This window comes from Molossus molossus, unplaced genomic scaffold, assembly GCF_014108415.1.
Source record: "Molossus molossus isolate mMolMol1 unplaced genomic scaffold, mMolMol1.p scaffold_m16_p_11, whole genome shotgun sequence".
Lineage (NCBI taxonomy): Eukaryota > Metazoa > Chordata > Mammalia > Chiroptera > Molossidae > Molossus > Molossus molossus.
Window position 1 is genome coordinate 27,639,480 of NW_023425346.1, and position 19,426 is coordinate 27,658,905.

A 19,426-nucleotide genomic window follows, 5' to 3' on the forward strand; every position below is an offset into this window, starting at 1 on the left:
TCATAAAAATTATCTCAATCTTCATAATAAACCTAAGAGTTAGTACTGTTTCGATTTCCAATTTACTGATGAAAAACTGAACCTCTGAGGAGTTAAGGGATTTGCCCTGGGCCGAACAGTTGCAGTCAGTGGTATATAAGGCAATCTCGAATCTGCGAACACCATACTGCAGCCATCCATCTTTTATTCGGCAAAACGGAATGATTTGAATAAGTGGTTTTTAGAAAGATAACAAAGTTTGCTCCTTTAAACATCAAAATAATTTACCTGAAACGTTTCTAATGTGCATGATAACATAGCCTTCGTGGAACGAACAGAGTACATGCACGGTTTGTTCTAACCTGGAAGACGCCCTGATATTCACTCATTGTTCTGTGGGAAGCTTGGGGAAGGGAACAGCCTAAGTGGACCTTTTGTTGAATTCCCTTCAACTGTGGTTAGAGTTTATCAGATGACATTCATACTCATTTTGTAGAAAGCCTTCTCTCTGACTGCCTTTGGGTTGACGATGCAGTCCCTTTTGAGTATATACTCTGGTTTTAAATTATTTCTCTATCCTATAATCTGTGGCCTTTGCTTCTTACCTCCCAAATTTCTTGGGACTGGACTATGAGGACGGGAAAAAAAAATAAAAAAAATGTATCGAATCTTTGATGTAAAATCAAGCCAAATGTTTTCTGTACTTGAAGAGAACAGGAGTAAATCATCCTATGATAAAAGGATCGTTTTTGTTGTTGCCGATGAATTCAGAGCACTTTTTCTGGTCGTTGGGTTGTTACTGCGTAAGTAGAACAGAGCAGGTATCTAACTGTTGTAATTAGGCATGAATATGGATGATAATTTCATGAGAAATAAATTTCGAGTAAGCAAGAGTTTGGTGTATGTAACTTCAGACAAAGAAAGGGATTGTATGTACATGCCGAACTCAAAAGTTTCCTCTTTTAATTAGGATGGTAACAGAGAGATGTTAACGATACAACGCAGCGTGAAAGGTTTGCATTTAGATACAAAGGTGATTTCTTCATAATGAATGGTGCTCAACACTGAAATGATTTATTAAAAGGTTTTGTTAGTACAGTGATTCCATAAAAGAAATTTAACGGCATTTAAAGAAAACACATTTCTGCACTTGTTTTGAAGGGCCAAAATAATTATTAGCAAGTATGGGTTTAAATCTGTAAAAGCAAAGCAAAACTTTTCTTCTTCTACTTCAGGTCTAGATTAATATTCAAGAAGACAGTACCCATGTTATTATTTCATAGAACACAGACAGTGCTTTTACAAATATGTCTAACACCAATACGTTCTCAAAATATCTGAGAAATACAACCACATGTGGTAAGAAGAGTAAGGTGTTTTCTGGCAGGACCCCCAAAAGCAGAACTTGACTGTGAAACGCATAGTTTTCGGTGGGGGGCCACGGGGGTGCCTTCTGTGCCATCCCTCCACCGCTCCGTACAGATCCGCTGCTGCTTTCTGACACAGCTGCTTTGCAATGTAAAGCAGTGTTTTCTTTAATAAGAATTCTTCCAAAAGCCCCGAGGCTCCTCGGCTTTGTTTGCACCGCCTGAGAGTTTTCATTTAAAGTTTTCACACTGTTTTTAAAATTCTCCATTTTTGTTTCTATAATAGTTAGGCAAAGTCCACAAACCTCTGTCAAGGCTTCACGTGTTAGCTACATGGAGAAGGTGGGGAGACACGTGCAGAGAAAGCCTTCAGATTTCAATAAATGAGATTACTCACAGTGACCACCCCTGCGCTTCTCCTTCCTCTGCTGTCAAGAACGAAGGGAGGGGTGGCGCAGAGATGTCTATTTAATATGATCCCTATTCCTGGGATGTACAATCCACTATAAAATGAGAAAACTCATGGGTAAAATCCACTCCTTTTTACCCTGGGGCACCTGTACTGATCCAACATTGTGGAAAACAGGAACAGATAGTGAAATGATCACAGAAACATGAAATTCTTCCCTAATGACCACAGCAAGGTCGACACCTGCAGTTCTCTGTGGCGACTACGGTGGAACTGAAACCCAGATAACCACGTTTCCCTCAACCCGACACACAGCCTGAAACACGCGTGCTTCCCGCTGCTCCAACTCCAGACTTACACTCCGAAGGCCATGGCAGCCACTCACCCCTCATTAAAAAATAAATACAAGGATAACACATCCGATTATTTTTACATCAATTTGGGGTAAATATAATGAAGAAACTGAAACTCCTTTTTCATCAGAGAATGGGATCGAGAAGGCAGGTGAGTGACAAATATGTGGCTGTGTGCAGCCTTGACAGCATGAGCATTTACCTGCTGTCACCTTTTAGATGACTGAAGGGTTTTGAAGCCGACGACATCCATTTGGAAACTCCTTACTTCTGCCTCTCTGATGGAATTCTTTTAGAAGACATGCTCTGTTCTCAGGGATAAGGTAATTCATTGTATTTCTACATTCGTACGTGGTCCAACTTGTTGGAAGTGGAATAATCTAGTTATATGCAAACCATGACCTCCTCAGTACCAGATCCATAGGGAGACAGACGGGAGAGTCGATGCTGAGCGCGAGCAATCTGCTCCATCCTCAGCATCAGATGAGCTCACCGGCCCTGCCCTGTGAGACAGGTGTCCCGCTCACTTGTAAGAGGAGACAGTTTGGATAAATGAGGGACAACGAGCAATAAAAAATGAATGGTTTTATACATAAAACAGCAGTCTGATCTTACAGCTATTTCTCTGAAACAGTTAGTCTTCCTATTCTGCTTTCTTGAGCCCCTCTTCAATTTTACTATTAGAATTTTTTCCTAAAATTGCTCATTCCTCGTCAGATATCCTCTTTTTCACATTTTCAGCCTTTAAAAGTCTGCTGTCCAAAGCTTTGCATCCCTTCTTTCATAATATTACAATGGCATGTTCCCTTCCATTCAATGCTTCTGCCAGTTCTCTCTTATAAATCATTTGTTTTTCACTGGTCAGTGTCAAGTACCGGGGACCAGAAGACCAGAACCTCTTAGAGGGACTGAGAGGAAAGAAAAGCTGTTAAGAATTTGGGTTATAAAATAGGGTAAAAGTATTTGATTTCTGGTTCTACCTTTACCATCTGTGTGACCATAGGCACAAAGTTACTTATGTTCTCTATGCAGCGTCTCTTCAACTATAAGTGAAAATATCTTTTAGAATTGTCGGAAGAGTAAAATTGTAAAATATGTATAATGTGTTTCACACCACACAGGGCTACAATAGAATCATTAAGGTGAGTTGTTATGGTATCATTAAGAAAGCACTGTTCTGATGAGATGTTCTGATTTCATAAGACTGAGACCTTCACAAAGTTCTGAATACATAATATTCCCAAGTTCTACTGGGCCTTGCCTGGTGACCGAGGGTAGGCTACATGCTTGCTTCCTTTTCCTGTTCATCACACACCCATCAGCACCATGGAGTTCTGTGTGAAATGTGTCTTCTTGAAATGCACGGTAAAATTTCCTCAGTTTTCAATCTCATCTACATCCTTTAACACAATAGTTTTCCTTTGCAATATTACTGTTTTTAGTCTCATCCCACCAAGATTTCAGACCATAATTGTATCTTCTGATAAGCTACAGGCTGAATATTTGCATTTTCAAAATTCATGTGTTGAAATCCTAACCCCCAAGGTGGTATTAGAAGGTATGGCCTCTGGGAGGTGATTGAGTCACGAGGGCAGAGCCCTCATGATAGGATTAGACCCCTTTTAAAAGAAACCCCAGACTGCTCCCTCGCTCCTTCTATCATGTGAGAACACAGCCAGAAGACAGCGTCTATGAACCAGGAAGCAGGCCTTCAGCAGAAACCAAATCTGCCAGAGCCTGATCTTGGACTTCCCAACCTCCAGAACTTGACGTCAATTTCTGTTGTTTATTAGCCACCTAGTCTACGGCATTCTGTTACCGCAGCCCAATGAATATGGCAAAATCTGTTCTGCTGAGTGCCAATCGTCAGACAGGCCTGGAGGCTTCCAGCACTGAAGAGGCAAGTTCATACACCTCAGCAGCAAAGGAAAGTTTGCTCGTGAAAAGGCTCCAATCAGGAAGATCTAAGAGAGAGAGCTTATTGAAACCCTCATCCCCTAAGCTTACAGATAGTACAGCTGCATGAGAAAGGGTCTAGATGCTTATTATCTTCCATTAGGTAACCCTACAGCAGGGTATGCCGTTTACCTTCATTTACTATCACTTATAATTTCTGCCAAAAGTGGCTGATGCATTTCTTTACCTTCTTAAACAGAATTTACGCGCTACCATTTACTCTCTCTTGATAAAATCACAGTCATGTTTTTGATGTACAAGCTGTACAGCCATGGAAACGTGTCTGCAGGGGTCCTCCCATGTGCAGCGCTGCCTGCCCTGCCATAGCATGGCTCCAGGCTGCTATGCTTTTCACTCCTCATCTTTTTTTTCTAATAGTTTATCTCTCCCCTCCCTTGTTGTCAAGCTGTCAGTCAGCTGTCACTTTTTACTGCTGTCAGTGAGCCTGCCTTTATCGCACCCCCAATTTGCTGCTGCTAATCTGCTGTCAGCTGAAAAATCAGACCATCAAGGCCTCTGAAATTGCATTTGCAATCAGTGGTGTGCTGAGCACTGGATGAAGATTTTGAGATATGAGTTCTAGTTCCTGCTCCGTCTTTATCTGGCTGTGTGATTACCAGCAGACACTTAACTTCTCTGGGCCTTGGTGCCTTCCTCCACAAAACAGAAGCAGTGTGTGTGTGTGTGTGTGTGTGTGTGTGTGTGTGTGTGTGTGTGTGTTGAGAGAGAGAGAGAGACAGAGACACAGAAGCAGTAAGAGAACTAATCCTGACTTGGATCCTAAGTGTCTCTGGCTACCAGAAACGATTTATGCAACTTTTCTGTGAGTCAGAATACAGGGTGGGTATGACTAACACTTGAACTGAAAAATTCAAGGATACATTGTAGTCATCACTTTATTTGACCTCACTCCCCTGACTTCACTAGTGACCACCTCCTTAAAACACTCTTCCCTTTGTTCCACAAGATAATTCTCTCACTATTGACCTCCTGACCCCTTTATCTTTTTTCTCATTTCAGTCCTTGGCTCTTCCTCTACCAACCCCTTAAGTATTAAGAGTGCCAAAGGCCAGTCCAAATGTAAAGGACAGGGTAATGATAAGAAACCAACAACAAGTCTGAAAAGCAGCAACCTATGTGTCCTAGAAGCCAAGGAAAGGATGTGTCAACTGCTGCTGATATTCTAAAGCAAATGAGGACTGAGAACTGACCACAGGAAGCAGAGGCATGGAAGTCACAGGTGACCTTGACAAAAACAGCTTCAGTGAAGCAGCTTTAAGAGGGAACAGGAGGAATTAAATTAGAAACAACAAGTAGAAACAACTCTTCCAAGTTTTGCTCTGGAGAGAAAGGAAAGGATGAGGAGGTAGCAGAAAGGAGAAGTGCATCAAGAGAGAATTTGTAAAAAGCTGTAAAACCGAATGGCATTTCTTTTTGTATGCTAATAGGAATGATCCAGAAGAAAGGAAAACTGAGGATGCAGAATAGAGAAGGAAAACTTGATAGAACAACAGTCCTTAGGGATGGGAGAAGGATGGGCTCTGGCAAAGAATCAGACAGGAGGATGGACCTCAGACAGAAGCAGGGTCAGTTCACCCACAGTGACAGGTGTGAAGATGGAGATTTTGTGCCCAGACGCACACAACTGCGTGGGTGGGGTGGTGGCAGGGCACAGAAATTCCCATCTGATTGCTTCATTGCTCCTATTTTCTCAGTCATGATCTGTGCAGGAAGGTAGAAGCTCTGGTATCAGTAGTTAGTTACAAAGAAAGGAAAATGCATGATTCGTTACTTAAAAGAGGGCAAATGTGGTAGGCTTGCCAGGCAGATCAAAGGTTCCATCTGAATTTAGGAGTCAGGAATTTAGAGCAGACTAGTAAATAGGGCTGGGTGTCTCCTCCTAATGCAATACAAAGGAAAAGGCGCAGAAGATTTGAGAGTATATGTAGGAGAGTGAGTATTACAGTAGAATATGGAAATTAGGCTAGAGAAAAAAGGAGGAAAATTAGGGCCAGAGAAGAATGAAAGGAAGGAGCTGGCTCAGCCGATGATGGCAGGTTCTGGTAAGGTCAAAAGACTGAGTCAGAGTCAGAGTGACAAAGATAATAAATAAATTAATCTTTTTATTTACACTAGGCTGTTCCTTTGTCAGGGTACCCCTCCCTCTCTCTCTTTCCCTCTCTTTTTTAATGCCTCTCTATTTGTATGTGTTGACTAATAAAGGGAGAAGACGACTATCCTTTCTGTTCAGGTGACAATAAATGTGCTGGGTTATAAAACAATGGGATGGGGTGTTAAATAAGATGACATCATCTTTATTAGGAGTCTATTATATGCCAGGCACTATGCTAGGCATTTGGCATTCATTTAGTCACTACATCATACCTATGAGGCGACAAAGTAAAAATAATCATACCCATTAAAGAACCTGAGCTCAGGGTCACTTCACTTACATAGGTCACAGAGCTCGTCAGGTGGTCAAGACTCAAATACCTGTAGGTATGACTCCAACATTTAAGAGATTTCTCATCCCCAAATGTTTAATACATGTTATAAAATACTTTCAAGTAAATATTCTTTCTTTACACTGTTGTCCTAGTCTTTGAGATGAAGCAGAGGGTGAGGAGGACACAGCAGGGAGCAGGAGGTGCCACAAGCCAAATATTACTGAATTCCTATATGACAGGCTCTGAGTTTTAACAGTTATCAGTGTTATAAGCCTCCATATTTTGCTGAAATACAGCTTTTTCCCTTCCCTGATTAATACCCATTATTATATATTAGTACAGCACATTGTATTAATAATTTAATTGCACCTTCTGCTTTGTTTTTATTTAAACCCATTTTCTCCATGACCAAATAATAGTTGTATAGGAAGAGAGATATAAGCATTCAAAAATTGTGTGCGGTTTTTGTTTTTTTTAATCACATTGGTTATTTTGCCTTTGGAATTGCTAAGTATTTTTCAACATCTCAACAAAATAATACTCTTTTAAGACTGCAGGCATTAGAATGATTGTCATTCATGCAAATAATCACTTACTTACACTATATGAGTTTGGGTTGGATAAAGCAAATTACCATTTGAAAATAATTCAAATAACACTCTGGGCTAAGACCTTGCTTATGAATGTTATCTTGGCCACAGTATTTCTTAACCTTCTTCCATTTAGCTAGATGTATTTATGGTAATACAGTCCAAATTAATAAACTATTCAATTGCCACAGGTGTATTAAACATATGATGATGGAGGAATATATCATATGCAAATGAATTAAAAATATTATTTATTTAGAATCTTGTAGCAGTAATAATTAAGATGTAATAATTAACCACCTATTCACCTTAAAGATGTACATTTTGACTGTATTATATTAAAAACTTAAAAACATGTCAAAAATAAAGTTCATATTTTAAAAATATGACTTAGAGTAATAAGCTGTGTTCGAGCTAACCACGGATCTGAAGTATAACAACTATATTTTTCAAAAGTTGAAATTCTCTCATCACACATTAGAAAACTGTATAGAAAACTGAATCAAAATTCAGAATCTAAACTTTAATCCAGTCTGTAAGAGTAACCAGCTGTGTGAGTGCAAGAAACCTCTGCTCCTCTGGGTCTGTTTCCTGAACTCCGGAAAGTAAGGAGTGGGCAAGGTGTGCTAACTTAAATCTCATGACTCACCCACTTGCCTTGGCATTAGGCAGATTTTTCTTCCATTAAATATTCACTAGTATGATACTCAAATAAACCAGCATTAGGGGTGTGGATGTGGACAAGAGTCTCCACAGCATAATCTGGGCAAACTCAGTAAGTCCAGAACACAGAGAGTAATGCTGATCTCCTGCAGTGCACGTATGGACACTAAATTGTTTCCTGCCTTCGTTTCAAGGATAGGGAAGAGACAGCTGTCCCTGAACTCTTTTTAAGGACATAGTCACTTACAAAACAGCAGCATCCCCAGCTAGTGTGAGTCTCTCTGAAGCAAACTTACTATTCACCAGGGAGAAATACTTCTGGTGGTAGTAAAAACAATTTTGCTAGGTTTAATCAAAAGTGAAAAGGAATTCTAAAATGTTCCCTTTGAGCCACATCATCCGTTGCTAATTCAGGGCGGGCCTAGCAACAAGGGTAATAAAAAATGTCCTTAGTAACTGAGAAAGAGACATGGCAATTAAGTGCATTAGTGACCCAACAAAGAATACCCATCTCTTTATTAGGATAATATAAATAATATTTTTTAAATGGAAGGAAAAAAGTAGAAGAAAATAGCATGAAAAATGAAAGTAATCCAAGCAGTAAAATTTAATACTGATTTACTTAGAACAGTTACTATTATACATTTAAATCAATGGGCATACACTGAATGCAGAGGTTGAAAACTATGCTTGACAATGACTTCTTTAAGAAAACAACAAATAAAGAACCAAAAACAGTTAGTGTTAAAAGTCAAAATAGCTTGCTGTAGCAAACAAATAAATAAGAGAAAAGAAAGGAAGAACCATTCCGTGATAAGTTGGACAAATGATTATTTAAAATCTTTGTAAATCACAGCATGGTGAAATAGAACTCGATTCTCTAATTAACCATGCTTATGCTGAGAAGTTAAAATTGGCAAGAAGAACACCGATTTCTATACGGTTGGGGAATAATTTGACAAACAGAGTCAAACATACTGACCTGCTCACATCAGGAAACCTGATGGGAAAGTAAATTACTTGGCACTTGGGTCTGATGATGCTTTCCAGATCCTTGGGTCTGTGATCAGGAATCAGCTTCATAAATTTTCCAATAGAAGTGAGAAAGGACTCCATATTAAAAAGCGAGTTGAATACCACCACATCCGCCACCAGGCTGCACAGGGAAAGGATAATACAAATGAGGAGCCCATCCAAGTTCATACTGCATCCTGGGTTTGCAAAAATCTCTGCACTTCCATAAGTATTTATCAAAATACCTCTAACGGATAAGTTAGCTCCATCACATTTTACCATGGGAAGTTAGATTGCTGGCATCAGGGAGGAAAGGCAGGAGAGGAATTAAATGACTTAATATTATCCTGTGAGGCCTCAAACCCAAGTATGTTTTTCTACAATGTCAGGAACTTCCTATATTATCAACAACAGTAAGTCCAGTAAGACCTTTTCTTTGTGGCCAAGCACTCATGTTAGATTTCTATGTCAGCGATATATGTTGTTTTACACCATATTACTGAGAATAGAATATTTGCCGTATTTTTCACTACCTTCAAGGGGACCAATTCAGATGCAGCTGTTTCATACTAGAACATACCTTCAAAAACACATGGTTAAAGTGTCTATTTCTTGTTTTAACTCTTGCTTCAAGAAACAGGTTTTTTAAAGTTCTAGGGCTATAGAGGAGGGATTATATGGGATCTCTACAATTAACTTATTTCACTATGATGTTTGGAATAGTCAGAGAAGTAGAAGAAATTGGTAGAAATGTTTACATAAGCAGCGGTGGGGGACGTCCAGCCCGACGGCTGCACAAGGAGCACATGAGGGGCCACATCGGGCCCGTGAAATCAATACCAGCTGACATCACACGCCTCACCAAATTAGCCTGACCAAATAGAGCAGGCTAATTTTTAAGTTGATAATTTTGTATTGCCTACGAAACAGGTTATAAATATCCAAATGGTCCTTGGCAGAAAAAAGGTTCCCCACCCCTGAAGGAATGCATTATAAAGAACCACAATACCGTGGACTTTCAGAATTACACAATATAATATTGGCTACTGCTTTAGATGAAAAGACTGTGCTCCTCCCCATTATATTTTTTAAAATATAAAACAATCTGAAATACATAGTCATAAGGCAATTTGAAAACAACGTTTGTGTGTGATAAATACATCAGCAATTTTCAGAACTGCCTATAACATTTCCTTGGAAACCAACGAACACATATGATAACCATGGCTGATTATTGGTTATCATGGTTGGATAAAACATAAATACAGGGTGGGGTGAAAGTAGGTTTACAACTGTGAGTACACAAAACACAGAGTTGATATTCCTGCACTGTTGTATTATTTTCCATACAAACTACTGTAAGCCCACTTTTGCCCCAACCTGAATGTAGTATAAATATGTACTGTGTTCCCTTTATGAATCAAAATACTGATTTAATAGATCAATGTTTTAATTGTTTTTAATGGTTCTCTTTGCTTTCAGCTAGGGGTTTTCCAATGTGCCACAAGCATTTAAAAACATATAATACCTTACTGTTTAGTCAGGGCACTGACCTCTTTTACCTTCAGTGGTTCTCTACCTTCCTGACGCCACGACCCTTTAATATAGTTCCTCATGTTGTGGTGAGCCCCCAACCATAAAATTATTTTTGTTGCTACTTCATAACTGTAATTTTGCTGCTGTTATGTCTTAGGCGACCCCTGTGAAAGGGCCGTTCTACCCCCAAAGGGGTCGCGACCCACAGGTTGAGAACCGCTGCCTTAGACTGTCAAATAAAAAAAAGACAATAGCCAACACAACAATAGCAGTTTGTTATGAATGAATCAAAAGTATATATATATATATATATATATATATATTTTTTTTTTTTGGCAGATTGGAAAAAAATAATATATTTTTGGGGTGCCGCAGAATTTTAGTGATTAGTTCATGTGTCCTGGAGATGAAAAAGGCTGAAAACTGCTGCCATGCAATATGTCAGTGTCTCAGTGTCCCTGGAGCTCAATAAAATGCATATAAATGCTTTGATAAGAAGAGATACAGGATCCAAAAAAAAAAACCAGTTTTATTTCCCCTTGAAAAGGATAGATCAAGTCCTGGCAGGTTTGGTTCAGCAGTTAGAGCGTTGGCCTGCGGTCCAGAGAGACCCGGGTTCGGTTCCCACTAGGGGCATGTACCTCGGTTGCAGTTTGTCCCCGGCCCTGGTTGGTCGTGCGGGTGGCAGCCACTCGATGTGTCCCTTTCACGGCAATGTTTCTCTCTCTCTCTTCCTCTCTCGCCCTCCCACTCTATCTGAACAAAAAATAGAAAAATGTCCTCGGGTGAGGATAAAAAAAAAAAAAATGATTGATCAAGAAAGCTAGCCGTGGCCAGTTTTGCTCAGCGGTTAGAGCATCGGCCTACAGACCAGATAGCCCTGGGTTCGGTTCCCGCTAGGGGCACATACCAAAAAAGAAGGAAAAAATAAAAAGAAAGCTGAGAGAAGATATGTAAGTTCATAGCCTGCAAAACACAGATGAATAGACAGGAATACATACCAGGGCAAATCCTCAGTTTAGTCTAATTCATATTCACTGAGACATCTCAAGTTCCTATTCTTAATACACAGCAGAATAAAAAACCAACAAAAAGAATGTTGACCTGCCACCCCTATGCCTGCCCCACAAAATTGCTATTCCATACAAGTATTTTTTTTTTTAGTTGTGACCTAGTGCCAATTTGGGGCTAGGGGTGATTACCACACAGCTAATACAAAAGAATGTCACAGAAGTGCTGACACAACCCCAAGCAATGAGGAAGCCAATATAATAATATACCAAAAGTTGAAGGATGTTTTACAGCTAGTCTGTTTTCACCATATGTCACATATTGTAATAGCGACCCACAGGTCATAATATATAGTTACGACATGTGTTCATAAGTCAGGGGGTTAGTGAAACCTCTATTTAAGGTGAGTGCTTATGTCAGTCATCTCTAACGTCCTTAACTGCCACACGGTCAAGGAAGAAATCTACTAGTGCCAACAAAAGCAGAAGTCAGCAAGAAAACTAAAGAAACATTTGAGGAAGCAGGAGTCATACTTTTCAAAGAGAATCTGAACAGGATTGCTTTTTGACACTCTTATTTTTCCTCGGGACAAATGTGAACCATTTTTTTCTCATTAACAAGCCAACCGGTGATCAAGTCCACTTCTTTCTCTCCAAGCTTGTCTAACAGTTTACCCTTTTGAGAACAGCAATGCTGAAAAATCATGTACGGGTTTTTATAGTCTCATTCCCTATGCGCAAAAGCAATCTTTTATGAAAGAGAGAGATGAGGGGCAGTAAGCTTAATGTTTTTTCCCCAAATATTTGCATACAGCCCAACTACTTACATTCTTAAAAACCCAGTCCATGCTAAATTAAAGATCCAAGATAGTTTGCAAAAATACTCTTTTTCATGCATTTCCTCCTGATATGAGTGAGTGTAACTTCCATTAACTTTAAAGCCACCCATAAAGGGAAAAATAGGCTTAATTTTTTTCCCCCAGTTATTTCTCAAGGGTAATAAACACACACTATCTGAGGAAAAGAATGATGCTAATTCAAGAAATCAAAAGAATATTACAAATGTTTTCCATATTGATAAAGCACAAAATGATTTTATTTTTGTTTTCAAAACATATTTCCCTTCTCCGTTTCAATAAAAAATAAAGTATTTTAATTTTATTATGAAATTTTAAAATGGTTGCTTTTTTATGAGACATTTGATGTGCGGCAGTTCCACTCTATTTTGATAGCGCTGCTTCTTCACAACCGAAGCAGCTTGTAAACATGATTGCAAAAAAACACTTACAAAGTGCTCAAAACGCAGAAGTTTTACCATATAGCTGCTTCCCTATGTCAACTAAACTACAGAATAGACTTGCAAGAATCAGGAGTCTCTTTACACATATCATCAATCCCAGTTGCTAATAACTCTTTAAAAGGGTGAGTAAAAAGTAGCCAATCATGGCCAACGTAGTCCGCTTGATTGTTGCGCTTATGTGAAAAGGATCCAATCGCAAAGCTGGTTCAGAGTTGGTGTTAACTTCTTTCATTAACTAAGCTTCAGGAGATTCACTTTGTTGAAGTCACAATAGAAAAGGACCGTCACCTTTGAAATGTCATGGTATTTTAAGGCTATGCAATTTCAGAAGACTCAATGAGGGGAAAAAAAATTCCAACAACTACCTAAAGATTCATTTTCCCTAGTTTTCTCTTACAAACAATAAAAAAGAACAAAAGCCCCTTGCTCCATTATGCCTTATTTTTTGTTTATTCCTCTGAAAATTTATATTTTGATTTCAAGTGGATTCATTGAAAGTAGTTGGCAAATAAGAGCAAATGACTGACCTTTTTTAAAAGTATGCCTTAAACAACAGACGACAGAACCAAGGGGTGCAGAAGGTCCCTGTGAACCCTTTGATTCCAATGCAAAAGATTGGAGAAAACAGATAATTAGTTCAACATATAATTAGATTGTTACATATATGTATTATACAAAAGGATTAGCTGTGGTCTTATACATATACTGCAGAGGCACAAGTAATTTCTTGCATGGAAGGTATGTTTAAACATTTGTGCACCATCCTTAAGGTGTTTTAAAATAAGTGTACAATAGGTTTCTAGATTTAAAGCTAAACATCTATAAAGAAAAAAGTCGAAAGGACTAAATGCAATGATACAATTGATACCTACCATGAGAGAATTTGGTTGTATCCATATTGGAAATCCCTCTCCTGACATTTCTTGACAGGATATACCAATTGGTTCTCGTGGAAGTACAGAATCTTTTTCAATTTCCCAAGGTCAGGCCGAAGAGCAGCCAGTTCAGTCAGGTTAAGCACTGAGCTTGCAAAGAGGATCCTAGGAAATAAGGAAGTGAGGGTTTACTGTCCCGAGCACGCTGGAAGGAGGTCATCCTTTGCCCTTCTTCCCTCTCACCTCATCCTCCCCCAGAAACACATGTGCCCCATAGGGACACACCGATAGTTAAGAATTAATACCATGCAGCAGCATTCCAAGTTTTGATCTCTGAAAAAGCAGCTGCTAAGAACTATAAAAGCTCCGAATCTCATTGGTCTTCTCAGCTCAGTTACTGAGAGATGCAAACAAAAAAAAAAAAGCTGGATGGATTTTATTGAAAAAGGCAAGAAAAGCTCTATCTGAAGGACAAATGGAACAAAGATAAGGCTGACTGGGGAATACTTTGCTTGCCAGTTTCATTACACTTTACTTCTTTATGCAACCAACTACCGAAATTCAATATACAAGCAGGAAAGGCACATGCTCATGTTATGACACAAACCCTTTTGATTTAAGCAGTAGACTTATCTAGTGTGGTCTTTTTCTCTTGGCATGTTTTCTCACTGTGCCTCCCCCTTTTTCTTAACTATTCTGTAATATTTCTGTTTCTTTCTTAATGCTTTTTTTTCCTCTCCGCTACTGAATGGGTAATGGCATCAGATATACAATCTGTAAACCTCTTATATGAAACATAAATGTTTAAAAATATGAAGAAAGGCTGATTGATTCCTTTTCTTTGGGGAGGAGGGAGGAAGCTGAAAGCTTACCTATCCATGTTTATCACTGAAAGTGTCTATTAACTTACTCATTCCACAGACATTGACTAAATGCCTATTATGTGCTAGGGTCCAACCAGGAAGAACAGAAAAGATGAACAAGACTGCCGCCGGTAATAGTGGCGTATATAAAGTGTTAAAGGAACAAACAGAAAGGAGTAATAACTGTCTGGAACAACCAGGAAATGTTTCACTAAAGAGGTGCCTACCACGTACGGACACAAGCAGTACAAATTACAGTCCCTGAGCAGCTGAGTACCTTTAGATAGCACAATTTTGATGGAATGCCACCTTTATAACATAATGCAGCATCATTTGACCCTTACAGCTTTAACTCCCATTCTAAAAAATGAGGTTCAAGAAGGTTAAGAGTTGTTCCTAGGATCACACTGGTAGAAAGTGGCAAAGCGGGGACTCCTGGTCTTCTAAGCCCGAAATGCTTTCCATTATGCCAGGAACATGAATTGGTCATGGACGACTTACATTGCAAATGCATTTTCTGTACTTAATAAATACAAAATATCATCCTTTGTTATTACCATGATTACAACTACTATAAATTCTCCCTTGCTGACAAGCCAATGGCTAACTTCAGGTGTTTATATGATCTGCAGCACCAGCCTTTCACAGAAGAAGAATGATTACAAATGAGTGCATATATCATAAATAGGAATTCAAGTATCTTCTTCATGGACTAAAAAAGGCACATACGATCAAAAAACCTGCATGGCTGTATTAATGTCATGGTTTGTTGCTTTAAAGTTAAAAAAAAAAACTTACTAAGGAGACGCATTATTGCTTAAATTGTCAATATGTCCCCAACTAAAGCAAATAGAAAAACTATGGTCAGAAAATGCCCTATTTTAACCAAAAATACTCCCACTATAACCAAGGATAAGTCTTTCAAGAATTTAGATTGAAAATTCTGATATATGAAGATATTTGCTTATCTACAAATCTTATCCTTAGGAGAGAGAACAAGAAAACATTGATCTCTGTCAATAAATATTTTTCTTAAAAGAAAGTGTGTGGTCACTTATGGGTCTACTTGTCGGGTAATTCTCTCTCTCTCTCCCTCTATCCCCACTGCCTACCCCCAATACACACACTATTGCAAGCAATGGCTCATTCTTAATCATTAAGACCTGAGCAAGTTCAATGTTTTTCACATACAAGGCAGAACAATTCATTAAATGTAGCTCCTCCCTTGTTAATTATTAATTACAAAGGAAAAATAGTACCTTTATAATGGAGAAGTTTGGTAGACATGAACTTACCCAAGTGATCAAACTAAATATGACCAATCATGGGACAAAGCGATATCATGTATTTCCCAGTATGAAACACTGAGAAAGATACAAATCACCAAAGAAAAATATACTAATCTGCCAAAAATGCCTGATCTGAATTTGGTCATGAGAAAACAATCAGATACATTATTGCAAAATAACTGGGCTGGATCTCCAAGCAGGTCAATGTCATTAAAGAAATTTTTTTTAAATGTAGATTAAAGGAAAATAAAGAAACCCCAAAACAAAATGCTACTTGGATACTGAGTAGGGGGAAAACAGCTATACCAGACATTATAGGGACAACTGGGAAACTCTGAATATGGGCTAAATATAAGACTGTAAATTTTCATCAGTCTTACATTTCTTAAATTTAATAATTTTATTGAATTTATATAGGTTATCTTTATTTTTTGGATATACCTGTTAAATTATTTATGTGTGAAGTTACATGATATCTGCAACTAATTGTTAAATTGTTCAGTCAAAAATCTAGTAATAATAAATATTCATATGTATATATTTACATAGAGAAATAAAAAATGTGTAAATGTTAGCAATTAAGTTATTGGTATATTGTAATTCATTGATCTAGTCTTGCAAATTTTAAAGTTAGACATTATAAAACTACAATTTGGGGGGAATATGCACAACTTGGCCATAAGTAGAAGGGATAACTACTCTATGTGCCCTAAACAACAAACCCATCATATATGTACTTCGTTATAACCCAATTGTTCCTTTCCCACGTGAGAATTATCTTCAGAGTGGACCATCTGTAGAAAATGTCTAACCAAGGTGAGCCCTTCATCTACTCCTACCACACACCTCCTCTCTTTATCCTACCTACCAGCTGACCCATAATCAAGGCATCCGAATCTAATATTGAGCCTTTCAAACAAAACTCCCAAATAAAACAGTACAATATATTCAGAAGTGAAATGGCGATGATCATATTAACTACTTGGGACTGCCCATACCAACATTTCCTTTTGTTTGTTCAATCGTTAACAGGAAATCCATTATATTTTTATTACTAATCTTGAAGTAGTCCTCATACTCCTAAATTGTGGATATTATTGCTATCATTAGTAAAAGATTTCTCTTTGCTTATTTACTTGTGCAATGGTAAACTGGACAATAAGCAACTCCTCAAATATTTTGCTCAGTAACTCCCCAAAATAAGTAATGAATATGCCCACAAAAGGAACGCAGGTATGACTGATAGGCAATTTTTATTTTGCTTCCTTCCATCAATTAAAAAAAAAAGTTTATAATAATACAATGAATGACATCACTGAGTCAGCAGCTAATCCCTAGGCTCCCGATGTTCATCTTGCCTCAGGTGTTATTTAAGCAATAAATCCTAACAAGGTGAGCTTTATCATCCCACACTGTGTCTGGCAGGAAAGGGCACAAGGTGATAGCGAAAACCACTAGGAACAAGGTAATTCCTGACAGCTGCTGCCTGAGCACAAGTTAAATTGAACAGTTTATCTCAGCATGAAGATGTTATAAGGTTTTATGTTTAATATTTTTAAATTAACATAAAAACCAGAGAAAGCATTTGGGCAATCTTTCACAAACATGACATACTACAATCACTGCATAAGCTGGATTAGTCCTTATTACCACGCTACTACGGGATTAAGCTGTTTTTAGACCACCAAAGAGCTTTAAATTGCAACTTTTGTCTCTGTAAAAGAAACCTATATTTAAAATGTCTGCTAAATTCAAATTAACGGCTACATCATTAAGCTACCATCTCACCCAAAGTATCAGTAAGCTGCTACTACAGTCGTCTAACCCAAATGGTTCTCTGCTGCAAGCTTATCAACACCTTTCTGTGTACCGGGGGTTGTATCCACACACGTTCCCATTGTCTTCAATGCACTAGCTACACTCAGCATCATACTTGCTTAAGGAATACAGTTATTCGACACAGTGAAATTCAACATTACAGATGACATTCTTTTCTTGCTCAGTTTGAACAAACTAGTTGTTTGCCCTTCACCTCATTCCCTTAATATGCAAAAAGAGATGCTGAAATACACTTAAGCAATAGAGGAGCGAGGCCATTATCAAGATGCATATTTTTGTATCTTAAAGGCAGTGAAATGAGAAACCGAGGACAGGAATCCAGTATTCTGACCAGCTACATACAATCCAGTGACACTCCTTCACAGACTAGGTTATCTATCTCACTCCAGCCCCATAAAATCTTTTCAACAGCCCCCTACCCCCTCACCCCCAACCACTTATAACAAACCAAGATACAGTGCACAGTGTAACACAGATACTGGCCGGGGCTGCTACTTGTATTAAATAATTTCTGCAGGGCTTCCGTAGGCCTTGGACAAAAGAGTGAATTCCACTCTTTCTGCTGTGTGGCTTCGCTCAATACCTAAACCCTTGTCTAGACTCACGATGCTCAGCCCCACTACCAAAGCCTTTTCCTTCTGATGCCTACCTTAAGTTCCTGTTCCTTGATAGTCACCCTCCAGGAATGTGGATCCTGTGCTTTCTGTGATGTGGTATTTTCTACGATGTTGGAAATGTTCTATATCTGTACTGTCTAACACAGTAGCGGCGAGCTACATATAGCTACTCAGCACTTGACATGTAGCTAGCACAACTGAGGAACTCAATTTTCATTTGGATTCAATTTGATTAATTTAAGTGTAAGTTAAATAGCCACACCAGAATGACTACTGTGTAGGAAGGCACAGCTCTGATGGCCCAGCCTAACTTAAGCCCACACTGTACCGATGGTACCTGAACACATGTCCTCATTTAATTGATTCTCTTATACAGATCCTTGACCTGACTCTAATAATCTAATTTCTAAGCTCCTCTTGACTACCTGTATTTCATCCACCCGGCTCTCCAATTCCAGAATGAAACTATTTTTTTTTTTCCTTCTGGTAATTAGAAAACACATGTTCATTACAGAAATGTTTTAAGTACCAAAAATATAAATTAATGGAATATCACCCACAACCACCCCAGAAAGAGCCACTATTTGCATTCCAGTGATTGCTCAGCCAATATATGTTGAGCATCATTATTTGCAAGGTACTAGGCAAATGATGGACAGAAAGTAGAAAACAAAATAGCTAATGCAAGTAGAAAACTGACAGGTTGAGGAACTAAATAAAGACCAACGAGGCTGGAACAACCTGTTCAAGGAGAAAATGGCCAGAGAAGAGGCTGAGGAAACCAACAGACCTTTGTAAGACATGAAAATCATTTTGGATGTCATGGTAACAACAATGGATACAAACTGAAGGATTTTAACTAGGAAAAAATACAGAAGTATATATGTATTATGAATGCATTTTTTTATTACTTTTTAATATCAGATCATTTTACTCTCACTATCAATGGAAATCAGACCGTGAGGAATCATTTGGAGGAAGGAAGAACAGGAAGGAGAAGAGAAAGGATGGTGGCTTGGACTAAGCGACAGCGCTGGGGTGATGGGAGGTGGCCCGACTGGGTTTGCTGACAGCACTGTCGGGTTTGCAGATGAACTAGCCACGAGCAGTGCTGGCCTCTCCTTCACTTCATCATTCCGAAGTGCGGAGACAGTGTTTCAAGATAACAGCAGCTCAATAATACATACAGGCATAAATGAATATTACTCCCAAACATTTCAAAAGCCTTTGGCTTAAATATATTTTTTAATTTGTAAAACTTGCATAGAAAGATAACTGAATTCTAATAGTCATTAGTCACTGATCTACACATTTCATTG

General features: G+C 38.5%; 1 protein-coding gene across 13 annotated transcripts in view; it reads right to left on the reverse strand.

The window, feature by feature from the left end:
* The window catches only part of GTDC1 (glycosyltransferase like domain containing 1), a 355,459-nt gene that overhangs the window by 174,934 nt on the left and 161,099 nt on the right, over positions 1–19,426 (reverse strand). For all 13 annotated transcript variants that reach the window (XM_036253415.1, XM_036253419.1, XM_036253421.1 and 10 more), the window contains 2 exons: positions 13,497–13,664; positions 8,747–8,920 (listed from right to left, as the gene is read on the reverse strand). In XM_036253415.1, coding sequence (XP_036109308.1) covers positions 8,747–8,920; positions 13,497–13,664 — 342 coding nt within the window. The remainder of the gene's footprint in view (positions 1–8,746; positions 8,921–13,496; positions 13,665–19,426) is intronic.